The sequence below is a fragment of the Xenopus tropicalis genome, chromosome 7 (genome assembly GCF_000004195.4).
Source record: "Xenopus tropicalis strain Nigerian chromosome 7, UCB_Xtro_10.0, whole genome shotgun sequence".
Classification (NCBI taxonomy): domain Eukaryota; kingdom Metazoa; phylum Chordata; class Amphibia; order Anura; family Pipidae; genus Xenopus; species Xenopus tropicalis.
The window spans coordinates 94,540,471-94,559,889 of NC_030683.2; the positions used below are offsets into that span (position 1 = coordinate 94,540,471).

The following is a 19,419-nucleotide window of genomic DNA, read 5'->3' on the forward strand; positions in this document are numbered from 1 at the left end:
TGATGTTGGAGGTAGAAACAATATGAATTCTACCTCCACCTGCCAATTCAGTCCTGAACGTAGATTTTGTTCGGGCGGCATCAAAATCTTTTAACCTGCCCGACTGACGAGACGACCAATATCCACAGCCTTTGCGATGTCGTCTCATCGATCCACCATACACGCACCAAATTTTGTACGAAACAAAATTTCATTAAAATCCACAGCTACTAAGGGCTCTGGCACACGAGGGAGTTTAGTTGCCCGCGACAAATTTCCCCAAGAGACCCTTTATATACTGGGCCCTGTATAATTTTTATACATTTCAATGAACATCAACGGAGTTGACCAAACATATTGCCAAGTGAGCTGAATCATTATGTATAAAGTTGTATGACTCTAAACCACTGAACATCTAAAGGAGATAATTAAGATTTTCAATTTCTTCAGATTTGAATATGCAAATAAAGGTTCAGATTCAGTTTGGTATTTGCCCAATTTTTTAAAAATATTCCTTATTTTTATTATGAGCTTGTTACATGAGTAACTCAATGGAGTTCATCAGTGCATCTATTTGTTCTGTGTGTACAAAGAATGAATACTCTATAGCAGTGATCCCCAACCAGTGGTTCTTGAGCAACATGTTGCCCCCCAACCCCTTGGATGTTGCTCCCAGTGGCCTCAAAGTAGATGCTTATTTTTTAATTCCTGACTTGGCGGCAAGTTTTGGTTGCATAAAAACCAGAACTGCCAAACAGAACCTTCTGCAGGCTGCCAGTCCACACAGGGGCTACCAAATAGCCAATCACAGCCCTTATTTGGTATCCTCATGAACATTTTTCATGCTTGTGATGCTCCCCAACTCTTTTTATAATTGAGAGTGGCTCATGGGTAAAAAAGGTTGGGGATCCCTGCTCTATAATGATCACTCTTTGGTCTCCTGGTCTATGTTTCAGGAGGTGTGTGTGGGGGATTGTGATTTTAATTGGTGGCATGCCCAGGGTCTTTAACTTAGTAGAACAGGGTTTCAAAAATATTCCATGAAAGCGGAAAAGTGTCAGGCCTGGGCTGGCAATCTGTGGGTTTTGACAAATGCCAGAGAGAGGCTGCTGTAAGATGCCATACTCATACTCATCTCATACTTTATCATTTTAAAACTCATGGACAAGATTCAATTAGGGGAGAGCTGTGTAACAGAGCTAGTATCACAGCTGGGAAGTAAAAAGCCTTTTGAAGATTTCCTCCCCTCACATTTAAACTACTTGCAGTTTGCATACTACAGCAGTAAGTTCTTTTTATTTCACCTAGCAATAACAATGCTTAAATATGTATCCCGGAAGAGAATATCTTTTCCAGGAAGTATAAATGGTCTACTGTAACTACAGATCAGCCCATTTAATGACAAAAAAACGTTAATATAAAACTCACAACACTGGAAATGAAAGAATAACCTTATCACTAAAGTGAATTGCCAAACTTTGTGTCATGTGGTCTAATTTGGCTGAGGACACTTTTCTGCTCCAGATTTACTTGTCTATACAATAAATATGTTCCCATCTCTGAAACAATAGTAGAAAAGAAGATAAAGGCAGAGAGTAAGTAGGCAGCAGAAAAATGTGAAATTCAGAGAAAATGAGAGGGTATAAAATACAAAGCAAAGAGTAAAAGAATGTAGAAATAAATATCATAGCACTAGAAACAATAAAGCAGTTGTTTTGATGTTCTCCATTCAATTAATGATGGACATTTGCTAGGGATTAAGATATAACAGTTACATCATTAATTTAGGTCAATCAAATACAGCTCTTCATCAGGTTAAGTCACTCCAAATGATATCCTAAGTGATCCCCAAGCAGTGGCTCTTGAGTAAAATGTTTTTTTTTGTTGTTTATTGATTAGACAATTACAAGAATCGTTGAGAGAACAAGTAAATCCCAACAGGGAATAATAAAATACAGAATATAAACAAATTAGTAAAATGCACATTTCAAATCAATTTTACAGTTGGCAAAGGACTGAAAAAGTAATAATAGAATAACATAAATTACCAATAAACAGATTATTAAAATTTATACTAGAATATGCATAAATATAGGCTAGTAAAAGTTTGTAGGTATTCATGGAACTATGGTAAATAAAGTATTGAATCCAAATGCAAAATGTTGCTCACAAGCCCTTTGGTGTTGCTCCCAGTGGCGTCAAAGTAGGTGCTAAATTTGTGGCTTGGAGGCAGGTTTTGGACGCAACCTGGAAGAGACCTTCTGCAGGCCAGCAGTCCACATGGGGCTACCAAATAGCCAATCACATTCTACATTTTGCATCCTCAAGGAACTTTTTTCATACTTTTATGGCTCATCAACTCTTTTTACATCTGAGTGTGACTTGGTTGGGGTTGGGGATCCCTACCCTAGAGCATACACACTCAAACAGACATACATGTACATAACTAACAACAGATCTTGACATACTGTAGTCCTGAATGTTACGTCTGTCTAAGAAGGCATTCAAACCTGCATATAATGGGGCTTACCAGGACATCCTTTATTACCCTGCAGGCCAGTCCAACCCTAATAAAGAGACAAAATTATGTTTTTATAGTCAGTGCTTCCAAACAAGTAAATGCTTTAACAAAGGCTGGTCCTGTATGGAGTTGGAGTTGAAAAGTTATCTACAAAAAAAATCTATCCTCAATCAAGGGAAGGCCCACAGCACAATTCTTGTTTATGGATGGCAAGCTAAATCTTCCAATCAGTCTGCAATTAAATACTTATTTATTTCAGCTAATAATTACACAAAAGCAATTGAATGTGCAAAAACCTACTTGCTATTCTTCCCTAATGATGAGGTTATGAATCAGAATTTGGCTTACTATGCTGCTGTTCTTGGCGAGGAAGAAGCAAAGTTGATAAATGCAAAAGAGGTAAGTCTCTTTAAGATATTTTATGCTGTGTGCCTGTTGCTTGTAAGGGCAAATGAAATAGCGTTTCCTTCAGATCTTTGGTGTTTTTGAGGTTCCCCCTTCTCCTAAAGCAAAAACAATTAGTGATAGATGATTTTACTGAGATGCAATAAGCACCTAATTGGATATTTACTATTAACATATTTTTATACTGTAAATGGTCCACCTTTTCTTCAGTTCTGTACAAAACAAGTAGGACTTCTAGATCAAATGCATGTAGATCATTTGGAGAAAATAATAAAATCCAGTACAGGAATGTGATCCATTATCCATAATGTGTGGAACCTAGGATACTAAGTCTTTCCATTATTTGGATCTTCATGCCTTCAGTTTACTAAAAAAATAATTTAAACATTAAATAAACCTAATAGGATCGTTTTGCCTTTAGTAAGGATTAATTATGTCTTAGTTGGGATAAAGTACATGGTATTGCTTTATTAATACAGAATAATTAAAGCTAACTAAAGCATCTCAGTCAATGCAGCTATTAGTACTTTCCTTCTTAATCTGCAGGGATTGCTACATAAATAAAGGCCGTGAGTGCCCTCCACTGTTTATATATGTGTGTCTGTAATACTGTGATTGGCACTGCGTTTAAAAAGGTCTCAGGCTAAACTTACTTTTCCTTTTTCAGAATATTAATAGTTATATTCAGAGCAGTCTGCTCGAGAAAGAACTGCTTTACTTTGCCTATGACACCTTTGGAATTCCTTTTGTCGACCCAGTGAGTAACGGCAAATTGCATAATTGTCTGTAAATTGTAAATTACAAATCTGGAACAGATAAAAGGAGGTGGAGGAAAATCAGGACACTGTTTTATATGAGTTATCCAACAAATAAAGAAAATTAGGGGAAAATATGCAACAATAATATGGTTAATTAGGCAAAACCAAACGCAGTCAAACAACATTTTGATCTTTTGGGTGGTAGTGACCTCTCACCTCCTTGAATTCTTGCCACCTGATGCAGTGTTAAATTGCTCTTCAATTTTTTTTGAGGTTTGATTAATCAGCCCCATAGTTTTGTTTGGGCTTGGCCAAATGTTTAACTACAGTGTAAGACATAACCCAAAAAGTCAAAAACACCCAGACTACGTGGTCTTCTTAACCGTGGTATTGATTTTTATGTTTTATGCACATTCTTAATATATGTCTACTAGGGTGAGTTTGATACAGCAGTAAAGCTATTGGCCAGGGTTGCTGCATCTCTGATAGGAATTTCAAGAACTTTATTTAGATAATGGTCGCAGGCCACAATCTGCCTGTGTCACAATTTAGCCAGTAAAGTAAACATTCCTAGCATTCTGATTGTGTGCATTTAAAATGTTCATACCAACACCCTAAGAATGTAGCATTTTCTGTAAAGGTGGCCGTACAGGTTCAGATTTTAGTCTTCTTTCGGTGAATGTTTGGATATCGATTGTATGTTTAACTGCAACGATCTAAGACTAACATTCAGACTGAAATTGTAGGATAAAGCCCTAATAATAATAATTTGGAGGATGTTCTGAATATGAAATAGTTGAGACAAATTGTAAGAAAATGACTTTCTGGAAGTGCTTTGTAGCTCCCCCAAGGATATCTTCAGATACACAATCCTTGCGTAGATTTTCTCATTATCCAACCGAAATTTTCTAACCTGTCCAATTGACTAAACAAGCAATCGTCATGGTGGGAAAATTATTGGGATGATAATTTGAAGCCCACAACAGTGTGTTTTGTATTTTTATATCGGTGCATGTATGGCCAGCTTAAGGGAGTGTGTAAGATCATTTTAAAAAGTCTGCTGTTTTATCACACCCAGCAAAATAAAATGAATTATTTACTCCCTGAAATGCTGTGTGGGACTAGGACCTAGGTCTTGAGCCAGAGAGTAGAACATTGACAAACTAACATTTACCATCTGATTGGATATAATTAGATTATTCTGTGGATCAGCATGTTTCCTCCTAGTAGTAGATTTAGAGTTTTATTTCTGCTGGATTCATTGGATTCATCATTTCTTATAACGAGTTAGATGTTCGGCTTCTCTAAGCACTTGTGTTTTTTTCTAAATTATATCATCGGTATATCACTAAAAGCCTTGGATATTGTTCATCTTGTCAATCAGCCAGGGGGAAGAATTTTGATTTGGGGGCACCATTGAATGTGCCCAAACATCGGCCGTAGGTTAATGCTGAATCATCAGATAGGGGTAGAATTCCTTTGTTTTTACCTGCATATCTGACAATCCAGCTCTTAAAGTTAGGGGAGTGGAGAAATGATCTTTCCTGCAACCAATGATTGTTATTGAAACGTGTATGGCCACCTTTACTGTCAGTTTATTTAAACATAACATAGATAACCTGGTGTATCTCTCAGTTGTGGCTACTGGTGCCTACATGATCCCCCTATAATGTACCAAAGGTATGTGGGGAATCAAACAGAACCTGCAAATGCAATCCCAAGTTCATTGCTGTTTCTGCCAGTGAAGAGCAGTTTTATTTCAATAAAAGGTCAGTAGACATTTAGAAACTCTTGAAAACTTCTTGCTTCTCAATCAAGATATTGCATGAATCACTGCTCTCTGGTATATTTCAAATGAAAACTGACACAATCCATTAAGAATTTAAGTTCAACGAGAAACCACCAAGTATTACCTTAAACAGCAAACAACAACAATTCCTTTTTGCAAATGGGTATTTAAAAACCTGTTGTTTTTGTACAAACCTCAGTTTCTTTTTAACCCCAGAAGAGCAATCAGTGTAGGTAACCGTATTAGCATTTTAAGAGGGATACTGTTATTGTTTACAGTCCACAAAGATTTTTCTTGAATTTACAAATTGGTTTATAATAATTCTTTAGGATGGAGAAGGAGACAGCAGCAAGAATTACTGAAGAGATTGGAAACCTGATGAAAGAAATTGAAACAAGGACAATACGAGAAGGTGAGGCTGCCTTCAGTGTTCTCTAGAACATATATATGTATATATATATATATATATATATATATATATATGTGTGTGTGTTCAGGAGAACACTAATTAATAGACTGAATATATAAATACACACACAACTTAGGGCTCTGGTACACGGGGAGATTAGTCGCCCGCGGCAAAACTCCCTGCTCGCGGGCGACTAATCTCCCCGAGTTGCCTTCCCTCTGCCATCCCACCGGCGAACATGTAAGTCGCCGGCGGGATGGCAGACGCGGCGGGGCGATTTCGGGAAATCGCCGAAAAAGCCTTGCGAGTCTTTTTCGGCGATTTGCGCGAAATCGCGCCGCCGCGTCTGCCATCCCGCCGGCGACTTACATGTTCGCCGGTGGGATGGCAGAGGGAAGGCAACTCGGGGAGATTAGTCGCCCGCGAGCAGGGAGTTTTGCCGCGGGCGACTAATCTCCCCGTGTACCAGAGCCCTTAGAGGGGCACACCAAACAATGTAGAAAACAGCTGCCTGGGTGCAAGAGAAATAGTACCAGATCTGGTTACTTGTGTGGCAGACCTGGGTATCACACAGTCTCTCATACACTCCGTGTCATTTGGTGGTTTTACCCCTGGTCATTTGTGACACACATTTTATCTGTGTCTCCACAGCTCCTGTTTTCATCCTTTTTTCACTTTTCTGCCTTGTGCTTGTATATGAGGTGAAGGACAGGGATAATGGCGATGTCAGCATATGTAGGACAAGTCACACTGGCAAATCAAGTTGTTGGATGAAGTCGTTAATTTGATTATGGCACAAGTATATTGCATAGTTGACCAATCGAAAGTCTCATTGCTCCCCAACAAGACTGGTCTTGAACAGGCTTCCATCCTGGAAGTTCTGTATCATATGGTACTTTTACAATGCCAGTTTTGTGAAGCATTATACCTTGGCAATAAGGGCTAATTGTTCTGATTTACCTACTGTGCCTTTGAGCACATGTAAGCCCTGGGATTTCCCCGATGGTGCATGTGATCTTTTAGCGCAGTAACTCCAAATAATAAGATGAGTGAAATAATATAAACCACTAAATGTGCCCTGAAGGACAGGTACTTAGGTCAGACCATAGAATCAGTTAACATGTGCTTACACAGTGAAAATAGCTTCTTGCAGCCCCAGGTGCACGCTGTTCCCACTGCCCGGGCAGATAAATACAAAAATGAAGAAAACAGCAGCACTCCGGTTGTTTTGAAAAATGTGAATCTTTACTTAAGTGCCAAAGACCATAATTACCAGTAGGGACCCTTGCACATACTAAGCAGAATAAAATAAATCAGTCTGGTGGATCTTGTTCAATGCCCCTTGGTCTGCCCCTTGGTCTGTCTGTGCGCATTTTTTCCCATGTGCACACTTGGCTCTGTGTGACTGTAGCGATTGTCTTTGCTGACATTTAACTGGGTTCCCTTATACCTCTGTAGTATGGAATTATACATTTCCCTGTGGTTCTACTTGGCGGCAATAGGCCATGTATGCCCACTAATCTGTCTCTATGCACATATATGTGGGAAACTCATTAGTAAATGAGTAAATGCAAACATGGGTTCACAATTTTAGGCTCACAGAGACTTCTGGGAAATGTAGTATGGGCTCAGCACACAGGTTGCCATAGCAACAGAATGTTACTAAAAAGGAATTGTTTATTTTCTTGCTGTATTGTTTGTTAGTATGTCTGACTTTTGATAATAGCACAGTTCTTTATTATTCTTCATTATTCCTCATTATGTTTTGTTTTTGTTACCGTATATACTCGAGTATAAGCCGATCCGAATATAAGCCGAGGTACCTAATTTTACCTAAGAAAACTGGAAAAACCTATTGACTCAAGTATAAGCCTAGGGTGGGAAATGCAGCAGCTTCTGCTAAGTTTCAATAATCAAATAAATAACAGATAAATAAATAGATAACTTTAGGGAAAGAAAAATGCTACAGCAGCAGACAAAAGCAAGTTTGGGAATGCTAAGGAAGCTGCCATATTAATTATCAAGTACTTGGACCCCAGTGTACAAGTCCCACCACAGTACTACAATAGTAGTTACAAGGGCAAAATAATTCTTGATGCTGGACTTAATACAAATTTAATTTTTGTAAATAACAAGTTATTGTAGCAATTACTTACTCTGGCTCATTGTGCAGATGGATGTGCATACCTCCCTCCCTCCACTTGTGTTTGTGCATACATACCTTCCCCCTACCTCCCTCCCTCCACTTGTGTCTTGTGTGTCTTCATGTACTTGTGTAAGTAGGAGTAGTATTTGGTCAGACCAGGAACTCACCATAGACCTTTTTAACTGTCTCCTTAACCCTTTCACTGCCAGCCGATTTGTCCCAAAATTGAACATCTACTGCCAATCCATTTTTAGACATTTTGCACTCATTACATTTGCTTCAGTTTCTTGACAAGAAAACCTACATGAAATAAAGCATGTTATATATCATTTTTTCCGGAACGAATTGGGCTTGAACATTGTTATAAAATGTTGTACTTTTTCTGGAGATTTAACACATTTTTTGAGTGAAATATGTTAAAAAAAAAGTGAAATAAAGAAAAAAGTATTTATATTTTGTGGGTTTTTTTCCAAGAACGATTACATTAACTTACAAAAATGTTACTGTTTGTAAAAGCCCCGATTCTGCTGAATCCAAAAATACCAAATATGTATTGGTAACCCACTTTTCTTGTTCAGAAGTCACACATTTTTAGAAACTGCACACCTCTATATTTTTAGTTGTGGTGTAGTTTTTGCTCTAAATGCAGCTCCTGTCATACAGATACCGTAAAAACATATACCATATTTTTAATTTTTTTTTTATTTTTTCTGAAACACTATCACAGTCACAAAGTCCAAAGTAAATTTGAGAATAAAACACCAATGCTATTCAGCAACACTATTCTTGCTTTCCTGCATTCAGAATTGTAAACGCAGTTCTCTGTAGAAGTTTGCGGTTTGGCCTGAAATAAAGAAAAAAAAATCCAAAGTTAGATTTCTCCCCGAAATTGCAATAACAACGAAATAAAACCACTAAAATATCAATCTGCAACTTGTAAACACCCCCTTACCTGTGAAATACCCCCACAAACTATATGTTTTCTGGAAGTGCACACCTGTAGCTATTCAGCAGCGCCATTCTTGCTTTCCTGCATGCAGAATTGTCGACACAGTTCTCCATAGAAGTTTGCGGTTTGGCCTGAAATAAAGAAAAAAAAAAAGATCCAAAGTTAGATTTCTCCCCAAAATTGCAATAGCAACTAAAAAAACCTGCCTAATTTAGCCCCAAAATATATTCTATTTACCTTTGTCTGTTTAGTTGAACATCTTTTGACTGTATAGTTTCATCTGTATTCCTGCGAATCTTCGGTTGATGCGGGGCGGTGGTAAAAGGGAGTCATTGCCCCAACCATGGGCTCCTCAAGAGCACTAACCGTGCTACTACTACACAATACAGTGCAGCAGCCTCTTCGACCAAGAACAACTTTCTGGCCATGTTGCCAACAAAATATTTTCAAAACTAAACACCCGAGTCCAAATGCTCCCAATCAGTCACACAAAAAATGGAGTAAATCACAATATGATCAGAAGCCAGAAAAATCTAACAGCTATGCAAACACAAACTACAGCAACACAGGCAAGGCAGAGACTAGAAAAAAAAACAGATAAGATAAACAAATCTGGCAAAGAAACCCCCACCCCTCCCTTGAACTCTAGACCTCCATAAAAAAAAATACAACCAAGGACAATGAAGAGCAAGAACAATCAGGAACAATCCGGAACAAGCAAAAAAAAAAGCAAAAGCCAGTAGACGAGCAGCAACACAAATAAAAATGCAATTAAAGTCACTGAATATACAAAAAAGTGATTATGAACTAATTACTATTGAAGTCAAAGTAACACAAGCAAAGTTCTGTAAAATAACCAAGAACAATCAATAAGCAAGAACAGTAAATGAACAGCAACACAAATCTAAAAATGCAATGAAACCACTGACAAATGCAATAAAATGCAAGAAAAGAAATGCAAACTCCAGGTAACACAGTAATATAACTAATCAAAAGTACAACGCAGAACTGGAAACTCAGAAAATCACTAGAAAATCAAAGAAAAATGTGATTATGCCGTGTGACTTGCGTGACTTTATCATGGTTACTTCACCATGACCCTTTGTTAAATAAATGATAAAAAAAGAGAAAGCAAATATCTGCCTGTACACTAGTAAAACCTAAAATGTCACCCAGAAATACATATAGCCATAGCAACTGCCCTGAAAGGGTAGCTAATGAGGTGTCAGTAAAATAAAAACCTTGTGGCATCAGCAGGGGAGATGAAATCATCCGCAGGCAAGATGAAACATCATGATCATCACGCGCCACAAATTTTTAGGGGCCCAGTCTGTCACTTAACACCTCAGTTGGCTATACATAACCTAACATAACATTTTAGGTAAGGAAACACCCAAACTACACTCTGCAAAATAAATTTTATTGCAAATGCAATAAAATGCAAGAAAAGAAATGCAAAATCAAGGTAACACAAGTAATATAACTAATCAAAAGTACAACGCAGAACTGGAAACTCAGAAAATCACTAAAAAATCAAAGAAAAATGTGATTATGCCGTGTGACTTGCGTGACTTTATCATGGTTACGTCACCATGACCATTTTTTAAATAAATCATAAAAAAAGAGAAAGCAAATATCTGCCATTTGGCTATGGGATAGATTCCTCTCTATCTCTTTTTGCAGAGTCACTCATGGTTACTTCACCATGACCCTTTGTTAAATAAATAATAAAAAAAAAACTTAAAAAAAATTAAATAAAATGAGAAAGCAAATATCTGCCATTTGGCTATGAGATAGATTCCTCTCTATCTCCTTTTGCAGAGTCACTCATGGTTACTTCACCATGACCCTTTGTTAAATAAATAATATTAAAAAAAAAATTAAAAAAAATAAAATAAAATAAGAAAGCAAATATCTGCCATTTGACTATGGGATAGATTCCTCTCTATCTCCTTTTGCAGAGTCACTCATGGTTACTTCACCATGACCCTTTGTTAAATAAATAATATTAAAAAAAAGAAAGCAAATATCTGCCATTTGGCTTTGGGATAGATTCCTCTCTATCTCCTTTTGCAGAGTCACTCATGGTTACTTCACCATGACCCTTTGTTAAATAAATAATATAAAAAAAAGATTAAAAAGTCACTCATGCTTTAGTAGTAGAAGGCCTTCTACTCTAATCTTGAGTTAAATAGCTCTTGCGATCATGAATCTGATATGGTGGGTAGCCATAGTGAATGGATATTTCTAAATCCCGCTGCCGCAGTTTAAAATATTGTTTTTTGCCCAGGGCGGTGTATTTGCATGCCTCCCTCCTCTCCTGCTGCATTTTTTTCTTTAGGTTGTCAATCTCCACTCTGGTCTGTATTGGCTCAGTCACTTTGATATTTGATTTTTTGCAGTTTGATGCTTCATCAAGAACAGAGGAGCCTGCCTCTTTCTTTCTTCTCTTCAGGCTCACTGTTTCTACACTGCTGCTGTTGTTATCTAGCTTGTGTTTTTGCTTTACCCACTGATCTTTCTTCAGCTCGATCTTACTCTGATCGTCTAGTAAAGCTCCTGAATAGGTTTTATTTGGCCCACTCACATTTGATTGTTCTTGAGTCTGGGCTTTTTGAATGGTGCAGTCTGCTGAGGAAAGATCCCCTGGATCAGGCATTATTGGATTTGTTAAAGCAGTTTTCTCAATAGCTGAACTGCCATCAGTAGCTGGAGTGTGGGTGCCAGGAAACTGACCAGTGATTTGGTTATTCCCGCCCATAGGCTGCATACCGACACTGGCTAAGGATGGATGCTGGAGTGTTTGGCTGTACCAGATATCCATTGCCCTAGCATATTGTGCTGCAGCGCTTGCCATGTGTGAATAGTAAGCATGGTTGTAAGCTTCCATGGTTTGTATACAATTATAAAATGCTCCATAATTTGCCTGCCTGTAGCAGTGTACAGGTAAGGGCTGATATACCAGTGACATGCCTATTGGTTCTTGCCCTGGAAGCCAGTTATATCTTTGGTTCTCAGGTCTGTATATCCAGGGATAACTGTCTGCAGTACTGAACGTACTGGTCCATTGAGGACAAGCAGAATATGGATGCCAATTATCTGGAAATAATAAAGATCAGAGTTAAACATCTGCCTTAACCAATTGTAGCCATATAGCATGTGAACATCTACATTTCTATATTCATTCTCACTATTCCAAAAGGGGAAATGATAAGGATAAACATTGCCCAGGCTGTAGATGAACAAAGCAAATGCCCCTGGAGCCCAAAAATGGCATCTGTTGTGCCTTGTAATGTGACTGAGGCGCAAGGGGCAGTACAGTGAGCTTGAAGGGTTGAGCTTTTCTCTTGCTTTAGTGGACCTTAAAAAATGTATATATATTCAATAGAAGACTCTAAATAGTAAACCTACCTCCCATGATTTGATTGGGTTGCGCTATAGTACTGAAGAATGCCCTGGAAAGATTTCTCCTGTTGCTTCAAGAGATGTCTTCAGATATGACAGTTAAGTCCAACTGACACTTCTCAGGCATACCCTCAGTCTGGCTGGGTGATGTCACAGCGGCTGTGCATGTGACATTTGATCCCAAATATCCCAAAGTAGCAACGACAAACTGTATGAAAGTTTCTTTTTGTTGTAAACAACTTCCAGCACACAACTTATTTCTGTTTTACTGTGTTTTGGTCCCCTTATACAACAGAGTAGAATGGATGCATTGCTCTAAATGTGCTATATTAAAATCTAATAAAATCTGCCTGTGTATGGCCAACTTTACATGTGGTGTATGCATTTCCAGTTGAATGTGTCTCTGTGCTAACCCCCAGCCACACCTCTAAACATTAACGTTAGATATATACCTGTATGTTATAAGTCAAAAATCTTTATTTGAATTTAAAAGTGGACTTCTGCATGATCCTGTGTCAGTTGTATTGGTCAATAAGCACAGATATCCATTAGTCAAATCTTTATTGTGTTGTTTTCAGCTGGGGCAAGAGGGAAAGGTCCCTTTAAGCAGCGCACTCTTATGCTATAATGTTACCGATAAAGTAAGAAGAGTGGTAGAGTCATACTTTCGACTGGACAGCCCACTCTACTTCTCATACTCCCACCTCGTCTGCCGAACTGCTGTTGAAGGTAAAATAAAACTATTCACCTTTATTCCTTTGTTGGTATGGTGACAGTGTTTTATTAAATTTGCTTTTTATTTAGGTCAGAATGTTAAGAAACCAACATTTAGTTACATACTGTCTATTTTCTTCATATGAAGGTGAGCATCCATTTAAAAAATCTTATAATTTTGCATAAAGTCAACATTTGTGTTTCTCAAGACATATTGCCAATAATAATGCTTACTAACAACTACACAATTTAAAACTTGACCCAAGATTGGGTTTCAAGGCCCAGACTCCAAGTTTAACCCTTTCAGTCCTCTCCCTTAAAGGCAAGGTAAATTCAAACCTACACCCTGAAGCCAAACATTTTTTAAATACATCATCCTACAACATGTTGGTACATTGCAATTGATCACATCCCTAGTACCAAGATATGGGAGTGACAGATCACATCTATTACTGCAATATCAGACCTTCTGGATAAAGAAGCAACTGTTTCAACTAAGGGTTAATGAATTGGTGGTTATGGTTATGTATTCATTATTATATGAATATGTATGTATACTTTGGAGTAATGTTGTACTGATGGTTGTGTGGCTTAATGCTCCATATGACCAATCTGGTCGGCTTTCAGGGTGTAGGTTTGAATTTACCTTGCCTTTAAGGGAGTGAACTGGACCTTGGGCCTTGAAACCTAATTTTGGTTAAGATGGGTGTGGTTTTACTGGATTTTAAATTGTAAATTTGTTAGTAAGCATTGTTACTGCCAATATGTCTTGAGGTGTAAAAAATTACTGAAACATTGACTTTATTATGAATTAATAAAAGACTTTTTAATGGGGCGTGCACCTTCCTTCAATATTTATCTATGATACACAACTTTGGTGCAGCACCTGAAATTTAAATGTATACGATTCTTCTGGAGAAAAGTGCAGGCTGCTTGAAACTGTATCTACAGTTTGGTCATTTCCCTATGAGACCAAACTGTAAATTGTATATGCTATATCCGTGCTATTTATAACTGAAAGGGACCAGTGTTGCCATCCCTCTCCTGCCACTGCTGCTCTCATCCATGGGTGCTCGGATCCATCACAGCTGGAAACAGGAACCGAACATACCCTGTAAAGAGGAAGGGGCTGGAGAGACAGCTGGAGGGAGTGAGCAGCAGGACAGGAGAGTGGGCTGAATGGTAAGGTGGGCGCCGGCAAAAGAGTAGCTGACAGAAAGGTGGGAGTAAGTCAAGCTAAAAAGATAAGCAGAAGGAGCAGTGGTGGAGGAGATGGAGGGTAAAGAAATGGACACAAAATGAATGGACGGGAAGGAAGGAACAGTTGTGTGTATCCAGTGTCGGACTGGCCCACCAGGATACCAGGAAAACTCCCGGTGGGCCCAGGTGTCAATGGGCCCTCTTGCTTCTAACTATTTAGCCTATTTCATGGTCATTCCCTATTTTAGTATGGGACAAGAAAACTTTGATAGATGGAAGAATAGAGTATTGTATGTAAAGAAAAGAGACTAGGATAATAAAGGGTCTGAGGGAAGAGAGGAGGAATTAAAGTTTTGAGAGTGGGCCCATGGTCCAGGGTTTCCTGGTGGGCCCCTGCCATCTCAGTCCGACACTGTGTGTATCCACTTATGAGCATAAATGTTTAGTCAGGCAGTGTTACAGGGGCTTCCTTGAGTGGATTTTAGAAATATTGGAGGCTTCAGGCTGCAAGGAATGGAGAATTCATATAACCCAACAATTTCCATTACTGAAATATTTTTGTTTTGTGTTAAAGAGAAACAGGAGGGAAGAAAGGATTTAAGTCATCCTGTGCATGTTGACAATTGCATTCTAAATACAGAAGCAAATATGTGTATAAAGGAACATCCAGCTTATACTTTCCGTGATTACAGGTACATGTGGGATATGACCATACACCCATTACCTTGCCATACGCAATAACACGGAATGCCAGTTCTGAATGTCCTTTTTCAGCTGATAGGGGGGAGTTGTGTTCCCACTGCAAATATTTTCAATAAAAGCAGGGGGTTCAGGAAGGGTTGGACCAAACATTTCAAACAGAGCAGAGGCATGCTGGTAGCTTTACAGGAGCTCTAGAAAATGGTATCAAGAAGCAGATTAAAGTGAAAATTTGTACTTGTTTCTTGAAATTTTTACAGAATTAGTAATAGGTTTATATGGAAAAGTTGTCTCCTGTTAACTCTAGAAGATAAAAAATAGGGCTTGCATAATTAGGCTATAGATTCCTTTTAAAACCTACTTTTTTCCTACCTATGCATTTTCAGATTTAAAAATATTTTTAAACATTTTTCTTTTTGTCATAGTGTCACTGTGTGCAGATCTAAATTTCTGCATAAAATTCAATATAATAGCTGGGTAGGCACAATGTATATATTTTGCTTGTACTGTGTCGAAGATCAGACCATACACTGGCAGCCCATTTACTAACTGCGCGTGCAAGTCATAACATGGATTCACCATCATATTTTCCTTTTCTTATAGTGCCATACTATATCTAAATGGGGATTTTGAAGGAGGAAATTTTGTTTTTACAGAACTTGATGCAAAGACAATAACTGTAAGTATTTTCCTCCTCCCTGTTTAATGCAGAAATTGGTTCTGTTCACTAAACCCTGCCCTTTTTTGTTTCTTATTAATCCATAGTCCTTCAAACCACTGCCAAGGCAAGCAGTATCTGTGAGCCGGCCAGCTGGTCTGTGCGCTTAACTATCACACTGGGCTGGCAGGTTGTTTTAGAGTTATTGTGGCCACACAAAAGCCAATAAAAATAGTCTTTCCAATGGAGTCCACAGTTTATTGCCCAATATATGTGGACCTCCCAGTTGTTTTGATCCTGGTGGGGAAAATTTTAATCTTTGACCCAAGGAAAGGCCATGGCTCACATGGATGAGGTTATGGCTTGATCGGAAATAACTGGGTGTTTCTTGGGCAGATTAGGGGAATACCCTGTATTGACCCCTTTTTTAATTTTCAAAGCATGGGAGGAATGCTGTCCTTTTAAAGGATTTAGATATTTTCAAGTACACATTTTACCTGCACCCAGACATGTTGTGGTTTTTTTGGTGTGTGCTCCTCCATGCTCCACAAGTCTATAGATTTAGATTTTATTTAAGATTTAATCAGTTTGGCATGGGTATAGATTTGAATGCCTCCTATTTTTTCTTTTAAATGTGGATTTTATTCAATCAGACCTATATGCTGTTTCTAGGCTGAATTGAGACCACAGTGCGGGCGAATGGTGGGATTCTCATCTGGAGAAGAAAATCCTCACGGAGTAAATGCCGTCACTAAAGGCCAGCGGTGCGCTGTTGCCTTATGGTTCACTCTAGATCCCCGTCATAACGAGAGGGTAAATTAATAGCAGGATTATGCTGATTGGTTTGTTTTAGGGATTATAGCACAAAGGTGCTATTTTAATTATGCACATTATATATAATTATGACAGTGAGTAACCTCATCCCAAGGTACAAATGATACACTGCCCTTCAAGTACCTGATTTAAAGTTAACTAACATTTCTACTGAGTACATTCACAGACGTTGTGCAAGTGATACACTATTACATTATATACAGAAGAAGGAAAAACAGTATTATTAGCATGGGCTAAATTTGTATTTTGTGTTTAAGCCCAAACCCAATACTTGTCTGGGTTACACATCTGAGTATTATGCAAATCACTCTGGAACATTTAAACTGCATTATTCTAGTGGTGCCCACACTGTGAATACTTGGTAGGCCATTCTGTAGGTAGCCATATTGTGTTTGCACCTCTGGCAGATAAAACATATTTGTCACATTAACCCTGGTCCCTGTCATACACACACAGCCTGCAGTGGGTCGGATACCAGCAGGTTACCCACAGAAAAGCAGGTAACCTGCTGGTGGCTACAAATTAATTTATAAAGTAAAAAATGCAAGTTACAAACATGAAGTACCACTAGTTTCAAGACTCAAATCATGATACTAAACTAAAAACTATGACACAACCTGTGTGCCACAAAGTGTAAAACTCAGTGAAGGGGCTCAATCAAACAGTGATGTAGGTTTCACCAGGCCCACTTCAATAAGCACCATGTAAAACTAAAAAAAACCACTGGAGAGCCAAATGCCTTCTATGTTGTTTATTGGTTTAGAAATGCATAACACATGCATCTCTAAACCAATAAACAACACAGAACGCATTTGGCTCTCTAGTGGATTTTTTATTTTTACATAAACTAAAAACTAGCAGTGCAAATTTATAATTATTAGACATGGTACCGGATGCCTAGATATATGGCACTGCTTGTTATCAACTCTATAAAGAAACCTCATTCTCAGGGTATTGGTACTTGGATCTAAAAAATAACAAAAGTGGTATAAAGGTGATACCTTTATTGGCTAACTAAGATAACCATAGCAAGCTTTCAGAACATTTTAGTTCCTTTTGCAAGCTGATTACGGTACATCACCTTTTCCTGTATCTACTTGGATCTGTGATCCCATTGAAAGCTCAGTGATCAAAAAACTTGAAATGCTAGGATTTGGCCCTCTAGAAATGAATGAGTGTCTAAGCAGTAATCTACTGAAACAAAAGTGCACTGGAAGGGAGCAGGCAACTATCATTCAACTGTGTTGGAGGACCAGTTCTGAAAATGTTCCCCTCTGTGCCACCCCCCTCCCAAGCTTGGGAATGCCTGGTGTACCATAATGTTACAAGGCACTGAAAGCTTCCCCTCTGCCTTCTTCATTTTTATAGTAATTTTTGGAAAGTGCAGCTCCTGAAACACACACACCACTGACAGGCAAAAATCAACCAAAAGATTTAGCAGTTTTGTTTCTTATGTTGTTTTTGTTGTTATTTTAGGAAAGAGTTCAAGCTGATGACTTGATAAAAATGCTCCTTAGTCCAGAGGCAGATCTGTCCCAGGAGGAGGCACAACAAACAGCAGAACCACTTTCTCTAGGGGAAGCCAATCTGAGACAGTCTGGCTCAGAATCACCATCAGATACTACAGATTCAGTTGCTGCAGAAAGCACAGACTCCTCTATAGAACACGTGCGCGGACCACCTGTGGACTCCAAACCCAAGACAGAATTATAACATTAATGTGGGACTTTTGGTTGTGCCTCGGAGACTGCTCTGAACCAGGGAGATAACATTTCCAAAAAAAGTTTAATGAAAAACCAAAGCATAACGTTAATGTTTTTCATTTTGTTTTTAATCATTCCTGGAAGAAAAGCACAACGGCAGAGACGACTCATGAGTCATGAATGTTGCATGTACAAATTTACAAAGAGTTTTCAATTCCAAGAGGCAGTTCGTGCTAGAACCTAACAGTGTGCATTCTGGCTTGCAACTTGCATCTTTTTCTTTTTTTACAGGAGGAAGTTTTTCTGTTTTTAAACCAGGCCCTGCAGTCCCATGCAATAAGTGGATACCAAGGGGGAATATCTAGTTTGCTTGTTGTTTCCACTTGTTTACAAGAATGGGTGACAGTTATGATGGAATACCTAATTTTTTGCCTTGATCCTTTCATGGAAAATAGATACTGAACTTTTAATATCGAACATTAGAAAAAATGACCGATTGGGCTCAAAATATTTTTAAATGAATTTTGAAGGCAGAATTTCTTTGTGTCCTGATGTTTTTGTTGCAGAGATATTCAGTCAACTGTATTTTCAGTGAACAGTGTAATAATCTAGGACCTACACTGGTTGTGTATTTATTTGGAGCCGGTCTTGCAGAATAGCCTGTGTTTGCAAAACAACCAAGTGTGAGTTTTTCATGTTACACTGTTCCACATGTTTTGTATGTTTATGTGGTTGCGGAATGATTGAGAGAAATCGGTCAATGTGCTATTTTATGACTTGAAACTGTGGCTCATATAAATAAAAACTGGCAATGTTTGGGATATAGAGGATGTCTTCTACACTTGGCTGCTATTAATTTACAGTGATTTTTTTCTATGCAGGCTAATTGTTTCTTCCAGGATGTGACACCCTTGCAGGAGGGGGGGATCTGCGACAGATGAGATTCAATGATGATAAATATAAGTTCTTATGTTTCAGATTTAAAATATGCAAGCCACCTACATTTTTAATGGGACTATGTTTGGACAGTAACTGTTTATAAACAGGCCCGGATTTGTGGAGAGGCCACAAAGGCCCGGGCCTAGGGCGGCAGAAGTTTAGGGGCGGCATGCCGCCCCGCCGCAAGAACATTTTTAAATTTTGCTCCCATAAGGAGCAGTCGTGACCTCTCCCCACTGCTCCGTATGGGAGTTAAAAAGAGCGTTCACGCATGCGCAATGAGGAGCTGGCGCTTTGCGCATGCGCACTGG

General features: G+C 38.5%; 1 protein-coding gene across 1 annotated transcript; it reads left to right on the forward strand.

The window, feature by feature from the left end:
• The first annotated feature begins 12,163 nt into the window (after positions 1–12,163).
• On the forward strand, positions 12,164–18,990 carry LOC105945914 (prolyl 3-hydroxylase 1-like). Its single transcript, XM_031906509.1, has 6 exons — positions 12,164–12,276; positions 12,828–13,090; positions 14,850–14,967; positions 15,578–15,653; positions 16,305–16,445; positions 17,943–18,990. Exons 1-6 carry the CDS (start codon positions 12,164–12,166, stop codon positions 18,177–18,179), a joined length of 948 nt encoding a protein of 315 aa, XP_031762369.1. The 3' UTR covers positions 18,180–18,990.
• The last annotated feature ends 429 nt before the right edge of the window (positions 18,991–19,419 follow it).

Bases quoted from the DNA above. Each gene is read 5' to 3' on its own strand.
- LOC105945914 (XM_031906509.1), top strand. From the start codon at position 12,164: ATGATAAGGATAAACATTGCCCAGGCTGTAGATGAACAAAGCAAATGC. The intron at 12,277-12,827 runs GTGAGCTTGAAG...GTATGTTATAAG, and splicing joins GAGGCGCAAGGGGCAGTACA to TCAAAAATCTTTATTTGAAT. The intron at 16,446-17,942 runs GTAAATTAATAG...TTGTTATTTTAG, and splicing joins ATCCCCGTCATAACGAGAGG to GAAAGAGTTCAAGCTGATGA.